General features: G+C 39.7%; 2 protein-coding genes across 7 annotated transcripts in view; one reads left to right on the top strand and one right to left on the bottom strand.

The window, feature by feature from the left end:
* LOC100119646 (small conductance calcium-activated potassium channel protein) overlaps positions 1 to 24,419 on the top strand; it is a 152,279-nt gene that overhangs the window by 43,845 nt on the left and 84,015 nt on the right. For 3 of the 4 annotated variants that reach the window (XM_031929393.1, XM_031929396.2, XM_031929394.2), the window contains 2 exons: positions 13,821 to 14,602; positions 20,833 to 21,268. In XM_031929393.1, the coding sequence (XP_031785253.1) occupies positions 14,040 to 14,602; positions 20,833 to 21,268 (999 nt within the window). In that variant the 5' untranslated portion in view covers positions 13,821 to 14,039. The remainder of the gene's footprint in view (positions 1 to 13,820; positions 14,603 to 20,832; positions 21,269 to 24,419) is intronic. The other variant, XM_031929395.2, reaches the window with a different exon arrangement.
* On the bottom strand, positions 6,424 to 11,580 carry LOC107981401. Of its 3 annotated transcripts, none has more exons than XM_016987270.3 (4): positions 11,302 to 11,580; positions 9,085 to 9,366; positions 8,723 to 8,831; positions 6,424 to 8,640 (listed from the first exon to the last, which is right to left on the bottom strand). In XM_016987270.3, exon 4 carries the CDS (start codon positions 8,484 to 8,486, stop codon positions 7,008 to 7,010), a length of 1,479 nt encoding a protein of 492 aa, XP_016842759.2. In that variant the 5' UTR covers positions 8,487 to 8,640; positions 8,723 to 8,831; positions 9,085 to 9,366; positions 11,302 to 11,580; the 3' UTR covers positions 6,424 to 7,007. The 3 variants fall into 3 exon arrangements, with proteins under 3 accessions (XP_016842759.2, XP_031785260.1, XP_031785261.1); XM_031929400.1 differs by having other exon boundaries at positions 6,425 to 8,640; positions 9,117 to 9,366; positions 11,302 to 11,579; XM_031929401.1 differs by having other exon boundaries at positions 7,391 to 8,640; positions 11,302 to 11,579.

The raw sequence follows: 24,419 nt of genomic DNA, 5'->3' as shown, positions 1-24,419 counted from the left end.
CTCCCCGCACTCAATAATTTATTTAAAAAAACTCCTCGGCACATCGGAGGAAGGCGAGCAAAGCAATGATAAAATCTAAAACAAAAGCGCTTAAACCCAGCTACCCCATGCTCCCCGAAAGTAATAATTTATTTAAACAACATCTCGGCACATGGGAGAAAGGCGAGTGAATCGAGGATAAAGCCAAAAACCAAAGCACTTAAACTCAACTACACCACGCTCCCCGAGCTCAATAATTTATTTAAAAAAACTCCTCACGCGGCACATCGGAGGAAGTCGAGCGAGGCGAGTATAAAACCAAAGCGCGTTTCCGTACTCGGCACAGCGGAAGAAGGCGCGAGTGGGAAGTGACAATTCCCACAGTGGGCGGGAAATTGGCGCTTCCCGCCGCTAGGTAAGTAAAAAACTTATTGATCTTACTTATGAGCAAGCAAAGTGGATAGTTGAGAGCGCAAACGACTTTCGCGTTTTTCGTACGTATTAATCGGGACTAAAGTGACACTTTTTTGACCTATTATGCAGGCAAAAACAGTTTTTTTGCCCGCTACATGCATTATTTATTTAGTAAATTTGTAATAATTCGATATTATTAATAAAATTTGCAATAATTGCATAAAAATTAAAATTACGCTATTCACGGAATAATTTATTTCATTTTATTCAAATTTTTTCATTATAATTCGGTTTCGACTGTTAAAATCAATTATTTATTTACAAAAAAATGAATTTGACTATTATATAATGTTTGAACAAGAGCGTGATTGCCGTGTCAAAAAATAGTCACGTCAGCAGCGCTTATAACACGTACAAAAACACTCGAATATACATCTGCGCGTTAAAAAAAATATGGTGTGACCTATATACTATTTAAATTTTTTCGCAATTTGTTTTTCCCTTATAACACGTGCCTAAACGTGGCCTACTTTTCCCTCTAAAAAAAAAACATTTTAAAAATTGTAAACATCATTTTTTTTTTTTCACATGGCATTTGGAACTCGAAAGTTCATTGCCTCATCTACGCAAGCCTTCCACGCTGCCCTATCTTGTGTCAACCCCACCCAAGATGCACCTCTCCGATCGACACACACCCGTCCTATTTCTACTAGATCTGCTTTTACGTTGTCCTCCCATCTACGTCTAGGTCTACCTAGAGGTCGCGTTACCATCGGCCTGCCCTTCATGACACGCGCTGCCGTACGGTCGGCTCCCATTCTCGCTACGTGCCCTGCCCATCCCAATCTGCGCGATTTTATTATTCTGTTAATATTTGGTGACGCGTACAGATTGTGTAACTCATCATTGTGTAGTCTCCTCCATTCCCCGGTTTCCTCATCTTTCTTCGGCCCGTATATTTTTCGCAAAACTTTATTTTCAAATACCCTAAAACGGTTGTCCGCCTGCTTAGTGAGAGCCCATGTTTCGCACCTGTACAGAACCACCGGCAGTATTATTGTCCTGTATATTCTTATTTTAACGTTTTTAGACAACAGCATCGACTTAAGTAAATTACTTACGGCGTAGAAGCAAGCATTACCCGAATGGAGTCTCTTATTTATTTCGACATTAATCTCGTTTCTATCATTTATGATCGTACCCAGATACCTGAATTCGCTAACCTTTTCAAAAGTAAAATTCCCAACTCTGAGATCTTCCTCCCCTCTGCAGATGCCTAGCTTATCCACAATCATGTACTTTGTTTTTGATTCACTCACTTCTAACCCTGTATACTCCACCGCTTTTATGAGGATTTCCGGGTTTCTTGCTACCGTTTCCCTACAATCCCCCAGTATATCCAAATCATCTGCGTAGCCTAGTATCTGCGTTGTTCCATTAAGCGTTGCGCCCAGCTGGCTAACCTGCATTTTTCTAACGGCATACTCTAACGTTAAGTTGAACAGCACCGTAGAGAGCCCATCCCCTTGTTTTAAACCATCGCGTATCATAAAGGGTTCTGATACATTACCGCCTACTCGGACCTTTCCCATGCTTCCGTTCAGACATATTTGAATTAATCTCACGAATTTTTTCGGTACACCGAGAAGTACTAGAATTTGATACATTTTGCTTCGCTTAATAGAGTCGTACGCTTTTTTAAAATCTATAAATAGTTGGTGTATGGTTTCGCAAAATTCCCACTTTTTCTCTAACAACTGTCTTATGGTAAACATTTGATCGCTCGTCGATCTGTTGCGCCGAAATCCGCACTGATAATCTCCTACTATATCTTCCGCGAATGGAGTGAGTCTAGCTTGTATTACGTTTGAGAGAACTTTGTAGCACGTTGCTAAAAGTGAAATACCCCTATAGTTATTGCAGTCTGTCTTATCCCCCTTTTTAAAAATCGGTATAATGATAGATTCCTTCCAATTTTCGGGTATTGTTTCATTTTTCCAGATGGCACATACTAGTTTATAGATTTTGAAAGTGAGCTCGACGCCCCCATATTTGAGTAACTCAGCTGGTATAGAGTCATTTCCCGCGGCTTTATTGTTTTTTAGTTTTTTAATCGCGGCCTCTACTTCTTGGTAGCTCGGTTCCTCCACGTGGGGTTCAGCAGTGTGAATTTCGTCCCCTAATTCTTCGCTATTTTCGTGCACGTTTAATAATTTATCGAAATAATTTTTCCACAGCGACAGTAATTCATTGTCATTTGTTACGAGGTCCCCGTTTTCGTCCTTCATCAATTGCGCTCTACTCCTAAAACCCTTTCTGATGGCGTTAATCCCTCTGTACATTTCGCGGGGGTTATTTTCCTTACTGTTAGTTTCTATTCTCCTAATAAGATTCTTTTGATACTCCCGCTTCTTATTTCTGTAGATCGCGCTCGTCTGTTTCCTTACGTTAGAATACTCTTCTACGGTCCTATCGCTTCTATTTTGTAAGCTATCTAATTTAGCCTTTTTGCGCCTTTCAAACCAGAGTTCGCACTCTTCGTCAAACCATGGTTTGCTCTTTGGCTTTTTCTTTTTACCCAGTACTTTGTTCGCGGCCTCTTTTACCGTTTTTTCGATGTCCCCCCATAAGCTATTCGGTTCGTCATTCCCCTCCGGCGATGTGTTTGCTTCTTCAAGTGCCTGAAACCTGTTATTAATTTCTATCTGGTACCTAATTCGCTCTGTTCTATCTCGTAGTTTCTCAATATCGAAGCTTTCTACCTTGTTTGCTCGCTTACTATTTTGATTCGCTACTAGTCTAGCTCTTAATTTGGCTACTACTAGGAAGTGGTCCGAGTCGCTATCTGCCCCTCTGTAAGCCCTTACGTCAAGAACATTAGTATGACGTCTTTTTTCAATGAGGAAATGATCAATTTGGTTCTGTGTGGCCCCGTCCGGCGATGTCCACGTTGCCTTGTGTATGTTCTTGTGCTTAAAACACGTACTTTTGATTATAAGATCTTTTGCCGCCGCGAAATTTATGACCCTAATATCGTTATCATTGCTGGCTTCGTGCAGGCTTTCCTTCCCTATAGTAGGCCTAAACATTTCCTCCCTACCTATTTTAGCATTGAAATCGCCTAATACTATTCTTGTGTCGTAAGACGCGAAGTGGTCGATTACTTGCTCTAAAGTTTCGTAATAGAGATCCTTAGCTTCTTCTTCTTTGTCCTCCGTAGGACAGTGTACATTAATATAAACATATCTATACCATTCACCTTCGATAATGATGTACGAGAGCCTATCATTGATGGATTTGAAACTTTTAACCGAATGTATGATGCTTTTGCTTACGAGAAATCCGGTGCCTAGAGATCCCCCACTCCCGGCCCCATACAGGTACGTGAAGTTACCCGATGCTAGTACTCCGCCATCTGGCCACCGCGATTCCTGTATTGCTACCAAATCTAGATTGTACCTATCAGCTTCCTTTACGAGTTCTTTAAACGCACCTGCTCTGTATAGACTGCGAACATTCCAAGTTCCGACCCTTAAGTCCCTTTTGGTTCAGATTTGATTTTTTTGAGTCATGATATTATGTTAAACCCACGCGCTTCGGATCCTGTTCCGATCGCAGGTGAGTCCACCGTTCTAGAGGTGATAACCCCCATACCTCTCTAGAACTAAGTATGAGAGCTTTCCGACTTTGACGAGGACAGTGTCAATTCGTCGTCAGACACACTACGGTTTCATTCTCGCATCCTATCGCCCCCTGCAAGGCAGCGCGCCTTCGCTGGCATCGTTACCGCGTAAGACCAGGTGACGAATCATTCTACACATCCCCTTTCGGGGCAGTTGTCATCGCTCCCGCATCCTCCTCGGCAGCAGGATTTTTGCCCATTTTTGTAATGTGTGATGAAAGAGATAGATTGAGAGATAAGAGATAATGTGAAGTGTTTTTGTTGTTGTGGTGCTTGCGTAGTGTTTCTAGATGAATGCGTTCGACAGTGTGGGCTCATCACACCCACGCCTGTTCCTATCGGCTGTCCGCGGCTGCTTATTCAATTTATTCGCAGCTAACCTCTTTCTCAGGGGCTGTTCCTCTACCCGCAACCTAAGGACGCGCTGTGTAGTGGTGATAGGCACCCACGCGTCCGATCTGGACGACAACGCCCAAGACCCGCTTAGGGTAGCGGCATTGTAACAGAATTGTAAACATCATAGTACTGGAAAAGAACTTCAATTTGAAAAAAAATCGTTAAAATTGGTTGTCTAGGTAAAAAGTTGTCTGCGTTTAAAAAAAGCGAAAAATTATAAAAATAACGATCTTTCAAAAATCAAACGATTTTTTCCCTATTTTAAAAGGTTTGTAACTTTTGATCCAAGCGGTTATTTTTATCCACCAAAAGTTAAATGAAAGCTTTTGTCTTGTATTTATATCTCAAAAGTTTACATTAACATTTTAATTGCTGGTTAGCAATATATATATATATATATATATATATATATATCAATTGCGGCTGTTTTTTGAGCTTTTTGGTTACCACATACTTAGCTAACCAGCCACCAAAGTGTTAATGTAAACTTTTGAGATATAAGTATAAGATAAGAGCTTTCATTTAATTTTTGGTGGGTAAAAAAGAATCGCTTGGATCGAAAGTTACCTGGAGAACGTGGAGAACTCATACATATTCAAAAGATAACCATACTACCCCAACACCAACCTCGGGGTGGTACCGATCTCGGGATGTTACCGAGTTGCTTAACCCAATAACCCAAGTAAAGATGATGGGTGAGTCAACTCAAAAACCCAAATTAAAATAATAGGGCTCTTCGCGACTCACCCATCATCTTTACGTGGGTTATCGGGTTAAGTGGTTATCATTCACCGTGGGTTAACCGACATTATTGATAAAATTGTCGTACAAATAACCAATCCGCATACTACTCATAAACATAGAGCTAAAGCAATCATCCCTCTGTGCATGCTCGTATATATATGTGGAGTGGATACTTAACAACGTTTATACATATATTGACAGCTAGGAGAGCGTTTGAGTAGCTAAAATAGCGAACATCAAATTGCGATTTGGCGTAGATATAGCAGCACCGTTTTTTTTTAAGTATACGCTTCAGACACAATGAAGGTAGACAAGGACTTTAGCATGTATAAATGAAAGAAAAATAAGCTGTACGCAATAGCATCATTATAATATAACAGATTTTTTATACAAAATACAGCACTGGAAGAACGCGAGTCAAAGATAGGTTAATTGCTTCAAACGGGACACATAAACACATCTACTCTGTACATGCCGTAAGTTTTTATAGTCTGAATAACAATATTTTTTAGGAAAATGATGTGTCCTTAAAAGTTATCTGCATACATCTTTTTTAACACGCAGTAACTTGGATTGAAGAGCATGCTTTTTGAAATACATTTCACGAGTTGAGTGCGAAAATTCTCGCTTTCGCTCGCCTTTCGCCGATATACAGACTTAATCCTTTTTCTTTTAAAATAAGTCTCTCATTGAAAGTCAAGGTGCGTGGGTAGGTGGATTTGATTGATCGATATAATAACACACACTCTGATAGAAATAAACATTTTATTATAAATTGTATCTCCAATACACGTTTTGCAATATTAGAAAAAAGTCAATACGTTTTTATATTCACGCCATGCGATGAACATATGGATTTTTGATCCTCATTCTGATAACATTTTTATAATCTTTTTATAATGCAATAAGTACAATCCATGAAACTTTTATAATATATTATTAGTAATGTACGTTGAAAATCGGTAAAACGTAGAAAAAACGCACAACTTAAAATTGTTTTTTGTAAAAAATGTATTAATATACTTTTTTTAAATAACGTATAAGTGTAAATCTGTACCAAAAGATATAGTTGAAATAGTTTTACCAATATTTTACTAAAAAGAAGCATGAAATAAACATAATTGAAAATGTATGAAATCAATGTTGTAAAAATAAAAAGCTATAAAAAATATTTAATACATTTTTTACTTAAAATCGAGAATGATTTTTCATCATGTTAAAAAATAGTTATAGTGAAATACGAATTTTATAACAACAATCAAACAAATTGCTACAATTTTCAAGATTTTAACATTTTTTATGATCTAAACTTATGTTAGTTCAATAATAAAGTAGTGAAACATATTTTATACCGAGCATTGATTGCAAAACCAGTCTGCATCTTCATCAATATTGGTAATTTTGGCGCATTTAAAATGCATCCACGCTAAGCACCTATCACAGCTTATCTGCTTCCCACGTAATACAAGCTTACATTGAAAACAATACCATTTAAAGGTTTTCTGATTTTCAATAATATTTTTTAAATGAGAAAATACATCAACACTTACAAATGAACGTAGTATATCTACTCTTATTCTATCATCAGAAAAACAGCACACATCTTTATCAGAAATAGTGAGATCAGTACGTAAAATGATATTGTTACCGTTCTGTAAATCATCAATTTTGCTGTTAGTCAAACAGTGACTTAGTATAATATTAGCTTGGTAATCATTTGACATATCAGTAAACTTCACTAAATTATCAGGCTTCTTTGGCACTTGTAAATGTGTAATAAGTTTTTTAGAAACTACTGTTTTTGGCTTGCGTTTTGTAGATAGTTAGAATTTACCGTATCACTACTTTTTCGTCTTAAACCTATCGCATTTAAAGCTCGACCTTTTGGTCGCCCTTTACTTTTTACAGATAACATTTTAGCATCAATTTCAATACTATCTAAATTGTGCGCTGCTTTTTCATTTGATTGCACTGTAATATTTTTTTTAACAAGATCCTTAGTAATATTCAAAACACAGTCGTTAAATTCTCTTAAACTACTAGCAGCTACGGTTTCCATTTCAGTGTTTGTACTATTAATTTCAATACTCTTCACAGAATCGTTCAGTTCTTGTTCCAAGGAACATTTTATATTCTCTTTGGCATTAGCACAAACATCGTCATTAAACTCATTACTTTTTGTACTGTTCAGCACAGAATTATCGTTTTCTTGGTGTAAGAAACTTTTTGCATTATTACTATCAGTCAAATTCAATGAATTCTCATCATTATTACGATTAGTGACATTATTTTTAAAATGAGATTGCGTAGAGTTTACTTGAATAGAAGGTGCTACTTTTAATAATCTCTGATTAGTCTTGTAATAGAGCGTAGACCATCTCTCATCGTAAGTATCTGGGCTAAATAATGGCAAATTGTTTTTCATCCTTATAAAAAAAATATGACGACATGGTAAACGCATGGAACGGTATTCTGTACACGAACAACTTACAGTAGTACAAATCTTAGTTCGTGTAGCTGACGTTGATTTATACTCATTGTCATTAATTGGCGTACAAGCCTGATGTTCAACAAACGATACAGTATTATACTGTTCCACTACATATTTGAAAGCATATGGAGTTAAAGTATTTTGATAATCACTTAATTTTAGGTACTGCAAAGATAATCGACTTCTTCTCATTACTGTTGCTGCAGCTTTACAATCTTTTTCGTAATTTGATAATTTAAAATAATCAAAAAGCGATATAAAAAATTGAAGTAATGCAATATGTTTACGAAGATGCAGTTTTAGTTTTTGATTTACAGATTCTAAGCGATTGTTTGTACCGTTTCCATAGTTACATGCGAACATTTCAAAGTAAACCCACTCATCATAGCAATTTTTCCAATACATATTGAAGTAGCCTATAATATCTGTTGGTGCAAATGCGTAAAATTCGGTTAGATGTTTTTCATATTCTTGAAAACTTTTGCTGTAAACCATTTTTTGAAATATTTTTAGACAAAATTCTCGATCTTCGTTTGAAAGTTTCATTTTCTTCGGGGAAAGAGCATTATGAAAGGCTTGCTTAGAGTGAAACATACAAATATACATCGGAACTTGGAACATTTCTTTGATGACCTTGCGTAAAGTTTTATCTTTGTCACCCATAAATGATTTGGTATTTCTACAAGCTTCTGAATGGTGCTTTTTAAAGCATTCAATAAACCATCTGACAACAGATTCATCCTCTGTGGAAACGATACAAACACTCACTATCTCAGTCATTCTATTTCCATCTTCGGCAGCTATTAACAAAACAACGTATCCCAATTCTAACAAATTATATGTACCATCAATTAAAAGAAATTCTGGCCAAGCTGATAAAATTTTCCGTCTCTTCGTCGCATTTTCGGTTTTGTGGTAGAGTATGAGTTAGGCCCTACATGCATAAGAAACAATTAAAAATTCAAACGTACAATGATATACTAATAGCTAATGAACTATAAATAAAAATAACATACTTTAAAATGTTCATGTCCTTTGTGACTTATTACTTCACTAACAAAGTAATAGAACCCATCTTGAGACCACGTGAATGTAATCGTTGCTGGACAAATAAATTTACTCGTTCTATAATAAAAAATTAAAATAGGTATCAAAACAATATAAAATATTATAAATTATAAACAAAAACTGATTATTATAAAATAAAAATGTTAACTATTTTTCGAAATAAAATAGATTTTAAAAAATTACTCAAAAGTCAAAAGATTAGCGACTATAGTAGTGAAGTTTCAATTGAAAAAATAGTAGCGCTGTTGAGTTTTTAAATTCTTAATTCCTCTGGCACCAAGTACGAAAAGTAGAGAAGTTTTCCACTTACTTGGCATTACGCTGTCCAGTACTTGTACTTACTCTCTCCTTCCCATGAATGCATTCGTAGACAACATGGTAGTATTTAATAAGTGGATTAGCTTCCTTCCTCGCAGAATTGCATAGTTTGGTTTTGTTTTGTGCATCCCTCCGTGAGATATTCTCTTTATAAGTTGAGCGTAGAGTTCTTTTAAATAAGTCAAACTGTTTGTCGTCTTTAATTTTGATACGGCTTAGATATTCCTTGAGAGGAATATCATCTCTGAGAGGAACATCATCGGCCCCTGACATACTAAAAACCAAAAACAATGTATTGAAGTAAAAATTATTTTGCTATTTACATAAAAATTTATTTAAATGTATAACTCTCTCTGGCTCTCTCTCTCTCTCTCTCTCTCTCTCTCTCTCTCTCTCTCTCTCTCTCTCTCCGCGACTTAACGCGCATACACACACACGTGTATAAATTGAACGTCTCGAAAATCTAAAAAGCGTTACTTTGATCTTGCGTCAGTAAACCAATTCGCGGAGATGTAAACATTACCGAACGCCACGACCGCCGAGAACAAATCTCCACAACTCGACGCACATATATATGTACATATATAGAACGTCCCGAAATTCTAAGAAACTCAACCGCCGAGAGCTTTGTTTTGTGTGCACGAGACTATAGTCGTGATACAAAACGCAGGAAGATGACCGAACACCGCAACTGCCAAGATCTTTGTTTTCGCAGCGTGTGCTAATCATCCAAACATGAAATTCGAACACAATTTTTCGTGGAAATTAGAAGGTGACCGGTAGTCCACCTTTGTTTGTGCGAGCACACTTTCTCTGCGACTTAGCTCGCATACACACACATATATATATATACTAGTGGGGCTCCGCCCCCCTGCTCGCTTCGCTCGCCAACCCCCTATTGTAGTTTCTGTGTGATTTTATCTTCAAAATTTTATTTTCATGAACTGATAATTATGTTCTGGATGGTTGAAAATGATCGATCTTATTGTATAAGAAAACCTGTTACTGGAAGTAAAAGTATTGTTTAACATTGAACTTCTACTATTAATGGCATTTAAAATAGTTTTAGCTAGTTTTTGAAGTTTTCTGACGCTTGAAATTCATCATTTGAATTTATATATATATATTTTTTTTAATTAATTTTAATTTTTTTTAATGTTCTTAATGTTTAAATCTTTGTGCCGCAAAAGGCATCTATAAAATGATAGACTTTTCGAGTTGCGCGCCATTGGGAGACGTGAGGTGATCCTGAAAATTAAATTATTTGGAAAACTATCTCTTTATTCTGTCTCTCTAGTTCTGTCTGACTACTCATATTACCTGAAAATTCATCGAGGTCTTTGATCTCGCTTATCTTGTCCATTTTGTTGTTTATTCAATCAGTGAATCATCTATAATGATTATACTTTCTGATGGTTCTTTGAGTTCTTTGAACTCAATTATTCCCTAACTTATTTACACGTTATTAATAATTAACTTTAATCTTATAACTTAAATAAAATTAGAGGTAGATCTTCAATATCTGGTTCTCTTGGAACTGATACTTCTTACCTTAACCTAAACCTTAATTCTATTTAATATTATCCAATTTAAATCTATTTAATCATAATATGTTATAAATTTGTATTTAATTGGACTGTTAATGCGGCCTTATTTTACTACGCAATAGCGTTGTGAAAGTATGACGGTCTCAAGCCCGATAACGCAGAGAGCAGTCATGTTATTTGGTGGGGGGGGGCGGTGGGGGGTGGTGGGGGGGTAGTGGGGGGGGGAGTCTTGCCAAAATGACTATATAATATAGGAAGATATATATATATATATATATATATCAAACATCTCGAAATTCTAAAATACGTTACTTTTACCTCGAGTCAGTAAACAAATTCGCGGTGATGTACAAATTACCGAACATCACGACCGCCGCCAACAAATCTCCGCGACTCAACGCACATATGTATATCTATATATATATATATATATATATATATATATATATATATATATATATATATATATATATATATATATGTATGTATATATATATATATATATATATATATATATATATATATATATATATATATATAGAACGACTCGAAATTCTGAAAAGCGCAACCTCCGAGAGCTTTGTTTTCGCAAGCACGAGACTAGCCATAATGTTTTGGTACAATTATACGCGCACTAACATATAATCTTCATGTAGACTTACCTGTTTGTAAAAGTTGATCAAATTACGATGAAGAAAAAAAACACATTACAAAGTGCCGGTCTGCTGATTGTAAAAATCTAAAGATATCAATGTTCTCACACACACTAAAGGCAAACGTAATTCACAATTGGAAGTCTTGACTTGCAAGTAGCAACTGCGCACACAGTGTCGAACCGATGCAAAATACGATGTTCAGTTGGATACGAACAAAGAAAAAACGTAAACAACTAAACGTGTTAACTCGCGAGTAGCGACGACAGTACTGTGACACCGCGCCGCGGCACCGTCGTTTATCTAAATACCTGTATAGGATAATTTGTCTGGTAGCAGACAGAGAGCGCTAGTATAGTCACTAATCAGTGAGCTAGAATAAAGGAGGGCTTGAAGTTGGCTTCTAGTGCAGTATTCCAACTATGTTCACAGTTTCATAAAATACCCTTGCATTCTTTCTGTCGTGCAAATAGAATTACCGTAATTATTATCCGATAATACTGATTAATGATTCTGAAAAATTAAGCCAGAACTCTTTATTCAGTCCCCGTGGAATATGTTGCTTAACTCCCTATTTTTCCTGATGCAATGAAAAATTAAAATCATTGTTCGATCACCATCGCACACACACTCATATATATAAGGTACAAGCAACTCGTGTCTCGCAAGAGCTCTTATGGTCCGCGTCACAACATCAAGCCTCACTGCTCTATACCCGAATGGCTGTTCGTCGCGATCGGGATCGACGGCCAGGATATGGAGCGACACAGTGTATAACCTATGCAAATTTTCGAACACTGAATATTAATGGCGTTGCCGTCGGCGGCCTGGATAAGACAGAAGATGTCACAGACGCAAGCGAGGTAGGCGATAGGATCTCTCTCTCTCTCTCGGATATGCCCTGTGCGCGCGAAGCGGCACAACAAGGTAGCGCGTCGAGTCTGTTCCGCCGTGTTGTGGCGGCACGAGCACGAGTAGAGTTTGCGGTTCGTCGATTATTGGGATGGTTGATGTATAGCAGAGTTCGGGAGAGTATCGGCGTGTAAAAGGGGTTGGGGCTTCGAGTTACTGGAGTGCATGGTTGTTATGATGATGCGATGGTCTATAATTGAGTCTGGTCTCGCAAGTTTTCATTTTCTGTGCGTATCTGAAGTACGTCAGATGGTTATTGTCGATAAATACGTTATCAAGAAAATAATATTGGCATCTTTCATCGTGTTGAATAAAAAAGTATATGCAAAATAAATCTTCAACAATGAATAAACTTTGATCCCTATAAGAAAAAATAAATAAAATAAAATCCCAGCACAATAGAAAAAGCAATATCAATACGCGGATCTCGATGGAATCTCAGCGCCCTATTCAGACTCACGGTCGATCTATATACCTACCATAAACACTTCCTCCGCGATCCCCCAACAACTCGGCCAGACATTCGGCTACTCAGCATATCCTGATCCGGCCGTCTACAAATTGTCGGCTTATGCAAAACCGTATATAGCCAGCAGTAGCGGCGGTGGAGGCAGCACACTCCATAAACACTCTCTCATCCTGCGTCGCATCCCTCATTGAATTTCCTCCTCTTCTCCCTCGTCGCCCGACTTTTGTATACTCTGTGATGCTGCGCGGCGATATAGTTCGCACGTGAGGCGAATCAATCCCTGGCATAAGAAGCCTTTACACGACCGGTGAACGCAAGGCTGCACGTAACAGCAGCCCTCCCGAGCGGCCAATTAGGCGAATCTGCCGCTCGGGAACGAGTGGTATATAGGGACGATGACGCTTATGTGCGCTGGATTATTTGTTTGCCTGCATGCTTGGATGAGTTTGATCGTAAAGGACTTTCGTGCCGCTGCGCTGAGGATTGAGAAGACGTGCGGGCACTTCGGTGCTTCTATTGTTTTTAAACATTGTATTATTGTTATTAAAAGCGTCGTGAGAAATATTTATCGATAGTCTTACATGTTTATATTATTGAGGTCATAAAATACAGGAATTCAAATTTATATTAAATTTCGAAAACAGTATAAAATCGTCTTATGTATGAACGTTTTTATTTTCATGCTTAATGCTAGCCGACACAAGAAACTACTTAGCAAGTAATTCAAAGGCCACTATATTTACGGACTCTACATGGGCATTAAGTCGCAAAAAATGTATTCTAGGCTCCTTCCTTTTACTTATTATTTGCTTCAACTTTCCGTACGTATAATAGTCGCATCTTTGCAATACTTTTAGCTTACTCATTTTCCTGCTCATACGAATTATGTTCACATCGAGTGCACAGATTACCTACAAATGCTTTGTTTACACATATGGCCTTAATCCCAAAAGCTGAGAGTGAAGCTTAATAAAGAGACATAATACGGCACAACTGGCTTTCAGCGAGATGATTTACTATGCGTCTCTAGATTCGCCTATTCATATACAGAACCTACATAGCTTAAGTTTTTTTAAATAATTTCAACCATGTCATACATTTCACAATGATTCAACTTAAACTCACCTATCCACCTGTTTGTTCACAGAGCAAACTAGTCATGTGACGCAGAGGACAGCACACTCGAGTTGTTTCACCGCAAGCATCAGCGCCAACGGAAACCACTAGACTAGCAGCGACATCAGCGCCACCGCACGACCAGCACACGCACGCATAACCTATAAGTCCCCCCGAGCTTACCGAACCGCCGCAACACGACGAAGCCGGCCTGCAGAAGGGGGCATAGGCCGGGTCCGGGTCGTCGGCGATGAGCGTCGGTGAGAGTGGCGCTGCGGGCGAGCTCCAGGAATGCAGCGGCACCGGAAGCGAGTACGGCAGCGGCAGCGAGGAGACGGCGGCGCTGCTCAGTCCCCGGGCCCAGGTGACGCCTATCGTAGTCGCGCCCCAGGCCGTCGTTGTCCTCGGCAGTGCCTCGACCTCCTCATCTTCCTCCTCGTCCGCCACCGTGCAGAATGTCAACGCCACCGGGCGCAGCCAATCGACTGCGACCAGCGGCAGCAACAAGCCGGTACTGCAGCGTCAGGACCGTGCGACTTACCTCGTCGCCTCGCCCCAACTGTCCGTCTCGGGGCTGGGTGGCTCGGAGGAAAGCGGCACAGGATGCGACGACCCCGCCACCAGGTCCGTGCCCGATATCGAGCTGCAATGTCGTCTGGACGAGCAACCGTACATGGCGGTGCAGATGCCCGGGGTGACATATCACGGCATGCACTACAGACAGAGACAGAACCATCCGTACAGGTGTAGATGCGACAGGAGAGACTCGCTCGCGCCTTCGTCCGCGCTGCACCTAGCTAGGAGTGTATCCAGGTGAGAGGGCTTACTTTGCCTCTTGAGTTGTTCGAGGTTATTTCGAGGTTATTTTGAAGTTATGGCGGAGCTCGTCATGGAAAACTGAGCTGTGCAGAGAGATAGTTAAATTTTCTAAAAAATACTGACGCTATTGACTCGCGTGAATGAAAGTATAAAATGTGAATAGTGAAAAAATTGTGTACACGCTGTCAAATACATGATAGCAAAAAAAAAATTAATGAATAAGCTTCGCTCTTGAAACACATTTTGACCGTATTAATTCAAGCTTGATTATTCTTGTATGGATGCACATAAAAGGGTGATCCAAGAGCTGCAAAAATAATTTATCGTGTCCCCTCAACAACATTTTAAAATTAGCACAGAAACGAAAACGCTGTCGAATTTATTAACGCAATACTTATTATTTTGCCTTAACGAGTAACAAAATCAAAATCGCTTCTCGCATTATCTGAAGAAAATGAATCCGCGCATTTAAGCGAACGTAAAAATTTAATTCTATAAAAAAAAACTTTAAATTGCGTTCCTCTCCTCTTTCAACATTGTATGCACTTTTATAACCTCCGCAGCTTTTCAAGGTGCGATCATAAAGTGGCTCACAGTCTTTTGATGAAAAATAGGATCGACCTTTTTTTCATCTTCAAATTGCCTTTTTCTTCGAACCTTTTTATTGGGGCATTAAACTTGAATGTCTCAGGAATTAAATTTTTCACTGTTATGCATCACAGTGCCCAGCTTGTTATATATTCCAGTGCCGAGGAAGAACAAAAAATCGAATGATCAAGGTGCGCAAATGAATTCGCGGGAAATTTTAATGCTCTCCGATAATGTTTATTATTAATCAGTCTCGCGCACCGCTCATGTAAATAAACTTATGCCTTTCTTTTATTGTATCCGTATGATGAATGGTTATATGTATAATTATGAATCGTAAAATCCTTTCCATATACTAGCTCTGCTTCTATAAACGCGCTTCGATCATTTATCAAGTTTCAGAGCCCGGTAATTAATATTCCGGAAAATAGTGGTTGTCCATCATAATTTGTACACGCCGAACAAATACACAGCTTGATTTAGGCAGACTGTATATCTTCCCGATATACGCGAGGAATATTTCAGTTTTCATTTGTACCGAATGCCGGATTTGTCAATTATTTACGCGCAACCCACGCGTTAATTCATTGGTCCAGCAGCGCTTGCAGTGTAAATTTTGTAAATATTAACATCGTGCTCCGGTCTCTCTCGGTGCATTATTTATTCCTTGATTTACTCAACTTTCTTTACGCGTGTTCAAACATTCAAAACCCTGGCTTTTGCGAAGAAGAAAGAAAAAATAAATCCCCTGCGTAATTCCATCATGTCCTAGTCCGGTGGAAAAACCTCGACAACACCGCCGGAAAATTCCAAATTTCTCATCCCCGTAAAAAGTCCATCAGTCCGAGCTTTTCTCCCTGACAACACGCATACACACACGCAGAACAAAACAGCAATCCTCTGCAATTTCCGAAACAATTTCCTGCCGCAGCATCGCGAAAACTGCACGTATACAAAGGCAACAGTGGCAGCGAAGAATCCCATTTCCCCTACCACACCTCTTTCTCAACCCCCGCGCACAAAGTTCAGGCCTATCAGCTTTATAGCTCGTCGCGTGCGCGCTGCGAAATCGAGTCAGGCCATCGATTTCGGCCGCAACAACGTCGGCTTGACACAGCCGGAAAATAGATGCGGTCGAGTCCTGAATGCTAATGTCGTCCGTCTCTGTCGGCAACGCGCGCAACGCCTTTTTTGCGCGCCGCCGCTAATTGATGAGCGTTTGACGCGCCTTTTGATTTGGTCGAGGAAAAACAAGGACGCAGGTGAAAGCTGTGGCACCCTTTTTTTCAAGTTGGAAGCGTCATTACCTTGAGGTGTGCGAGTGATCGATGGACTTCCGATAATTGAAGCGACCTGCGCGGTCTGCATGTTTTGAACGAGGGGAGCTTGATGAAGTGGGAGAGGGATGCTCGCGTTTTCGCCGCGGGGGAAGAACGATGCCTGTATCGCACGGTAAATGCGGTTATAAATCTTTTGAAGTTGAATGAGATTATTAAGCAGTGTTTAATAGATCATTGGTAGTCTTGCTTGGCGAGGAGTTGCGAATCAATTAAGCATAGCTTGTGAAACAGAGCACCGTTGCGCAATCGAAGCGATCGTTAGCATAACACATCAGCGGGACAGTGGTAAAAATTAAAAACAAACCTACCTATCAGTCTTGCTCGGAAAACTTGACGTTCATCTGTCAATCATAGAAAAAAAATAGAAGAAAGCGAAGCTTTCTTCTATTTTTTTTCAAAATTTTTTTTCAAATTTTTTGCAAAAATAGAAAAAAAATAGAATACAAGAAAAGCTTCTCCGCCACGCGCAGGCCGTCCATCCTCGGCAAAAACAAAAAGAAGAAAGAAATAAAAGCATTTGCACTCGTGCAAAAAATCGATAATCAGCAGCCGATAAAATCTGCCGCAGCCGCGTGGCGTTAAAAGCCGCGAGACGGTAATTGTCAGCTCAGCGCGAATCGAGATTCCCCGGAATGTCGAGCTGGCAGCGCAACGACCGAATGCATCGCGTGCGCAAAGTCGAGCCTCTTTGAATAATAACTCACGAGGAAGGCTTTTTACTCGCTCTGCGGCGGTGACTCGGATTTTATGCGGAACACCGTGCGAGTGTATAGAGAAGCTTTTTTTGGCTTTTTCACGGGGTGACGCGGAATTCCGTGGTGTCGAATTGTTGTTGAGACGTCGGTCCATTAAGGATATCGCCATATGCCGATCTGACTTTCATCAAAGAAGGATATGGAGGTTGGCTCTATTCATCAGTACTCCAACGTAGACTTTTGTTAATAAATCACTCAGTGAAAGCTTTATTAAATTCGATGTTAGCCAACAGCTGTTTTCGTGGCTATATTGATTTCATTTTCAGATCTAATCGGATCTCTGAGCCTCGTATAACACGATTTTTTCATCAAAAGATATCCTGTAACATAAAAAGCCAAACTTACGACCATCCTCCGACCATTATACCGATACACAGCGCACGCGATACAATTTTGCAATTTACCGCACCTTCACCGATAGCCTAATAAAAGTTTTGCTTATACCGACTTGTACACCGCTAAATTCCTTCGAAGTCAAGGGAAAGAAAGGATTAGGCCGTATCGATGTCGTGTATACAGTATAGACTAAAGCAGTGCAGACGTTAATTTTGCCGTGAAACTGTGCACCTGTACAATAAAATCCAATACCTTATCCGGAACGAACTTTAGTGGTCGCGGCCCGTTAAATTACCTACTTCAACGTCTCTCGTGCTTCGAGCTCATCGAAACACCCGACTTTGTCTTTCTTCTGTGTCTAGCAGTGCCTAACGCGCTCTTATATTATACATCTATACTATATATACGAGTTGCTCCATATAAAATCGGCATGTTACAATAATTCAGAGAGCTACTATTTTTAGATATTAGGCTTTTTCATGATGTATCGCGGCTTACATATTTGCCAAATTTACAATAAAAATTTCGCACCGTTAAAACAAAATTTCGATTATGCGCACGATGAGAGTGAATAAATTCGTTTAAGCAATTTCAATTCGCTTGAATATAAAATCGATATTCGAAAAAGCATCAAATTTTGCTATACCGCGGCACCACAAAAAATTCCAGCACACGTTTTGCTGCATAAGCCCTCCACACGGAAAGAATTTTTCAATAAAAATTACCGGAATAGCACGGTAATCGTGGGCCGCCGTGTGTTGCCGACAGTTTTTATCTGACCCAAGATATTATTTATCTTGCTCCCCGTAAATTTTACTGAACCGGCACTGTAAATTTTTTGATGACGAAAATTTTTACCGTGCTGCAAAGGAAATTCATGCGCGGCCATGTGCGTTATCTGCTTCCATAACCTCCAAATCTAACCCTGATGTACGCTCGTTGAATCCAACGAATTTCTTGGTTCAAAGCGTGTCATATACAAATAACCCTTTATATATCAACAATACGACGTTAAGAATGCGTCACGAACATGTATACAACAAAATATCATAATATAGAGGCTATGGAGAAAAATAAAAAAGTACCGAAAATTTTACTGTGCCGATGCAGTAAAAGTGCTCTAGATGGCGGGGCATCCATACGTTACTGTGCTAGCACGGTAATTTTGATCCTTAATTTCTATGTAATTTTTATTCTAAAATTCTTTCCGTGCACTTTATTCAAAAAACAGAAGACGCCGCGCAAAAGCTATTCGGCTTCACATCCCCGCATAAATTTTCCATATTCAAAATTCTAAAACCGAGACCACGAGGCAGCTGCGACGATCGATTGTGAAAATCGTGTCAATGGCTGGGCTTTTACGAGGATGAGCTTTAATGCCAAAGCCACGTGTGGCGCGCCGTTTTTCCAATGTCTCAATACGTTCTCTCGTGAAAGAGAGAGAGGGGGAGAGAGGGGGGACGCGTTTGATGCAGGTTGTAGAGGGTATTTTATGAGTGTTGCACAAGTTCGAATGTCAGAGGATAGCCAGATGCATCCGCTAGGGAAATCGAGAGGAATCTACGTAGATATGACCGAATAGAATTCGATGAGAGTTTGTTTCAGAAAAATGGTGAACGTACAAGTGCGCTCTAGGTTTCTTCGTAAAGGCACGATAGAACTTTTTACTAGTCGGTATCTATTTGTCGCGTTACCATACGTTATTGCGTTGCTTATTATAAACTAGACTTTACTCGAAGCCGCAAGTGTATCGCAGAATGTTGAACAAGCTAATTAGTAAACAGGCAGGGTAACGTTTCTCTCATAAATATTATCTTTATTCATTAGATATAAGACAGTGTGAGCTTAATTAAATTGAAATTTATGGACATGATACATGCATAAGCTACTCTATAAATTAAGTTTTCTTTGCAGGAGTCCGTTAATAAAATTTACATTCTGTTTACAAGCAAACTTTATAGTGTTCAATATTACTTAAATTCTGAGTCAGTTTAAAAAGTTTAATCGATTGCATTATTCTAACAATTATATACATGGGTGTTTTAATTGCCTTGTATAATTTTTTTAATGAGCAACAGACAAATACGGTCGATTTCAATTCAACTTCTTTGTATAATGCAAAATACGCAATTAATTAACTCGCGTATCGCTATAACACGAGTTTCCTAATTAATAATAATTCCTATCAGAAGTCCTTCCAGGTCATCCGGATAATAAAGTCTCAAAATCATCGACCCGGTAATAACGGCCTTAAAAAGTCGTTAATTCATTGCGCTCCACGCATGCCTATCAACAAAGCTTCGACGATCAATAAAAATCAAATAATCGCGAAATTTTTTAACACTATAATATAGTACGCGCAGCAGCAGGTCCGCTTCTATCGAGTGTTATAATCCTCCTCCGTCTGCCGCAGTGCTAAACGGGGTCAAGATGCGCAATAACACTTGTTATCGCCGGGTCTCGGCGATTGCTTCACTCGCACCAACAACAATTTGCCGAGACGACCACCTCAACAGTTAGAAAACCAGTACACTCGCTGCACCACTCGAGGATATTCGCGCGGATCCTTCGAGTCTTCCGAGATCAGTGATACCCTCCATTGATCGATGCTTTGTTTGCTTTGAAATCAACAACGAGTCGTTTCAGCTTATTTCATGCGAATCTTGTGCTAGTTACGAGATGAACTGAATTTTATAAATATAAATGGCTACGCTTGACACATTTATAATACAGAGTATTTAAGATGTTTGAGTGACATCCGAACACTTTCAGTTGCCATCTATTATTCACTTGGCAGTGTGATGAAGGCTTAATTTTAGTAGAACAAGTCAAAATTGGCGCAGCGAGTTGTCGTTTTGCTGTCTTTTTAATGATTTTAGGTCATTCTTCTATGATCAGGTATACTTAATTATCGCGTCATTCTAGTTCGAACGTTAATCTCAGTTTTGCACGATGAAAAAATTGTCAAGAATCCAGGCAATTTCCTTACATTATAAAAATACATGCCCTGCTGAACATTCTCTACTTGTAACCTATATATAAAACGCGTCTGACTAGAGTCAGCGCATGACCACTGGGTGCGCGCGAGATTCAAAATTGGACGTTTTCAAAGTATATAGCAGGTATATGAAGGGGTAGATGAGAATATTGAGCATGGCATCAGTCAAGCACTCTCCACGAGCATTCCTCCAACGCCTAAAAAAAGCGTCTGCTCTACGTGTTCCAGGGAGAGCGTGCGAAGCGGCGGGAGCCACCTGCACTGCTGTCCGTGCCAGGCGGTCGGCAGCGGGATAATCGGCGCCGCCTCGTACAGCGGTGGCTCAGGCGGCAACCTGCCACCGGCGGTCCTCGTCACGGGCTCACCGACCGGCCGCATGATCCGACAGAGCTCGCAGCCGGAGGCCGCGGCGGCGCACTGCTGCTGCTCCGGCTGCAGCTGCCCCCTGCACGCGAGTCTTGGCTACGCGGTGGGGAGCAGCGTCGGCGGTGGTAGCGGAGGCGTCCTTGCAAGTGGCGCCATCAGTGGAGGCATACCTAGCGCCGCTGCCTCCCTGCGTCAGCTGCGCGAACCCGGCGACGGTATCGCCGGTATCGCCGCTGACTCGCTCAGGATCAATGGCGGCATTCGACAGTTCCGGCAGGTAACGCAGATGCTCTACTATGCTCTCTTTCATATTTCATATACTGTGCTGTTTCTCCCTTTTTTTCTCTCTTTCTCCACACACATGCACAATGAGGCAGACGAAGGAAGCTCCGTCTGTTCCTCTTGCTGTGCACTATTGTCTATTGGGTTCTGATGCTACTATAGTCCAGTAAAATTAGCTTTGAAATCGAAATGTGATAGAAATGGCTGCATTTTGGTTATTAGGTAAATCGAAGTCGAAAAAGACGATTCTGAAGTTTGCAGCTTCCTAGGTCAATGGGTTCTATGCGAAAACAGTGTGCAAACATTAATTTTGCTTATATCTTGAAAACGGCTTAACGTACAGTAAAATGACCTGCACCAGTCGAAAGAGCGTTCAATTTTGCATTGGAGTCGATTTTTTACTCGATTTCGATGAGTGCAAAGTTCCGAGATAATAAATAAAAAAGAAATTACCTAAATGTAGACGCGTACAAGCCCTGTACCAGATGCGCCTCCCCTCCTCTTCTACATTTAGGTAATTTCTTTTTTATTTATTATCTCGGAACTTTGCACTCATCGAAATCGAGTAAAAAATCGGCTCCAATGCAAAATTGAACGCTCTTTCGACTGGTGCAGGTCATTTTACTGTACGTTAAGCCGTTTTCGAGATATAAGCAAAATTACTGGACTATACTACGGCACACGTACATCATATACGATGAAAATGTGTGAATACATACGTGCACAGTCGCGCGAGGTTGTACACGCTGACACGGTGACACACTCTCTGTGCTTCCCCCTATGCTGCGTGCACATGCGCAGCCGGTTCTATTGCGTGTCGGAGTGTGTGTATCCCCCGTGGTGACTCCCTACCAGTTAGAGATCTCCTCCAGCATGGCAGTTCAGGAGAGAAAGAGAGAAGAGTGAGAGAGCTCGAAAGTGGGTGCCAAGAGACAGCTTTTCGACGGAGATAGAAAGCTTCGCGTCTTCCGAAAGATGATGCAGCGCACAATGAGCGTTTTGAAGCTTTCTTAGGTGAATTCCGATGCGGCGTTGTTCGTTGTGCACGTGAAAAGCTCGCGTAGGTAGATGTACATTTCGAATTTACTTCTTCAGATGTATTGCAAGTCTGTTTCAAGTATTGAAAAACTAGTAGGAAAATTTGAGAATCAAATAAAAAGCCAAATCTCTTCGAAAAACGGGAAATTCCAAATTTGATTTGATTGCGAATTCTTGGAGCGGCATTTTCATCTGTTCTAAATTCCAGAGGATTCAACTCAGCAATAGTATTGCAACGCAAATATAGCGTATTTCGGGCACTGCATAGCGATACGATTCCGTATAAAGCTACACGGAAAAAAATGGTTGGTAACAGTAACAAACCGCTTGGTACCAACTATTTTTTTGGTTAACCTTACCAATAACTTGATAAATGTTACCAAAAAAGCAGGTAACTTACCAATTATTTTATTATACTTAATAATTACTTGGTAAGGTTAACCAAAAAAATAGTTGGTCATGCGTATTTTGCCAAGCGGTTTGTTACTGTTACCAACCATTTTTTTCCGTGTAAACAAGCATCGAAGAAGCGTCGTGAAAAAATTGGCCTGCGAGTAGTGCCGAAAAAATAATGCAAACGACCATACTGCCGCTATAATTAGCATTGAAATTTCGCGTAAGCTCTAGGGTAAAAGTTCAACCCTCTCTCACTCTCGCTATCTCTTACTTTCGTTCGTCTTTATATACCCCATCGCGAAGGTAAATGGGAGCACATAGCGCCGGGTATATCGAGTTTCGCTTGGCCACTTTGTACGCACAGCAGCAAGCTTTCAATCAAGCGTGCATGCAGACGCAGAGTGAGAGAGAGAGAGAGAGAGAGAGAGAGAGAGAGAGAGAGCTTGCGCACACGTATGCCGATGCGTTTCACGGACAATTTGCAGGACGTAGCTGCTGACCGGAGCTATAGGGCAACACACGACGAAAAACAAGAGGAGAGGCGCACGAGAAAAATGAGGTTGTTCACTTTTATATCGCGTGTATACGTGTACGCGCAGCAGCGGTATTCTGCCGCGTATTATTAACAATTCGAACTTGAATATATTTTTACGTTGCGTTGATTTTTGTATTTTTACATATTGACGCGTGTAGTCGACGGATGAAATTCGTGAATAATGAAAAGAAACACGTTGCTTTATATTGCTTTGAGCTTTTGAAGTTGAAATTATTATCAAATAAGTAGAGTGATGAAATAAATAAACAAAATAGCTAATATGGCGAAAATTCTCCTACTTTTTATGGAACTACATGAAAGTTTAACGGGCAATTAATTCGCGTACACAGTTCGCGTTTAGTTCTGCTTTGATGCTGTAAAATCAATAAAATATACGAATGCGAGCATCAGCCATGAAAGCCGACGAGAAATGCTTTTGACTTCGAGTTGACGAGCCTATATTCAGATGCATCAGCTTTTTTATTAGAGTTTTATTCCTCGACTGCGTCGTTGTTGATGCCAATATTAAAGTGGATGAATGAGCAATGAGGCGAAATCAGTCGAGCCACCTCCGCTTCGATGTGTTTATATCCGCACTCGCGCATCTCTCACTCTGCGTATTATGTGCACACAATGCAATACGCATACAACCTCTATATTATATAAAACATGGAGTATAACGTACCGCTTGCCATATACGAGTACTATACACATTTGAGAGGTTTTTAAGACTCATTTTTCATCTCTATACTCTCTTTCTCTCTGGCTATAATAAATACACATACAAAATCTATATAGACGTTTATACGCTGTAGATCTGATACAATGTTTCTCTATCTGCAATTTTTGGAATTTATTATCTTTGTATACATCGATGTATGACTCAATAGACTTTGACAATAATTGAGTAGCCGTAATATCTATCATATGACTAGAGATCCATAGCTTTGAATAATTATACAGTATAATATAATCAATGGATTTGATATATTTTCTATTTCTATGTATTAACTCCGTGTTAACTGTTGATCTCTATATGTGTTTGTTAACTATCTCTGTTTAAAACTAGTCTAAATAACATGTCTTATATTGTTTCTTTGACTAATCATAGATGTAAATTATATACTTTTGAAATACTGTTCATGAGAACGTTGCGTAGCATATATGCAAATTAATA

The sequence above is a fragment of the Nasonia vitripennis genome, chromosome 4 (assembly GCF_009193385.2).
Source record: "Nasonia vitripennis strain AsymCx chromosome 4, Nvit_psr_1.1, whole genome shotgun sequence".
NCBI lineage: Eukaryota > Metazoa > Arthropoda > Insecta > Hymenoptera > Pteromalidae > Nasonia > Nasonia vitripennis.
This window is presented reverse-complemented; position numbering and strand designations above follow the sequence as displayed.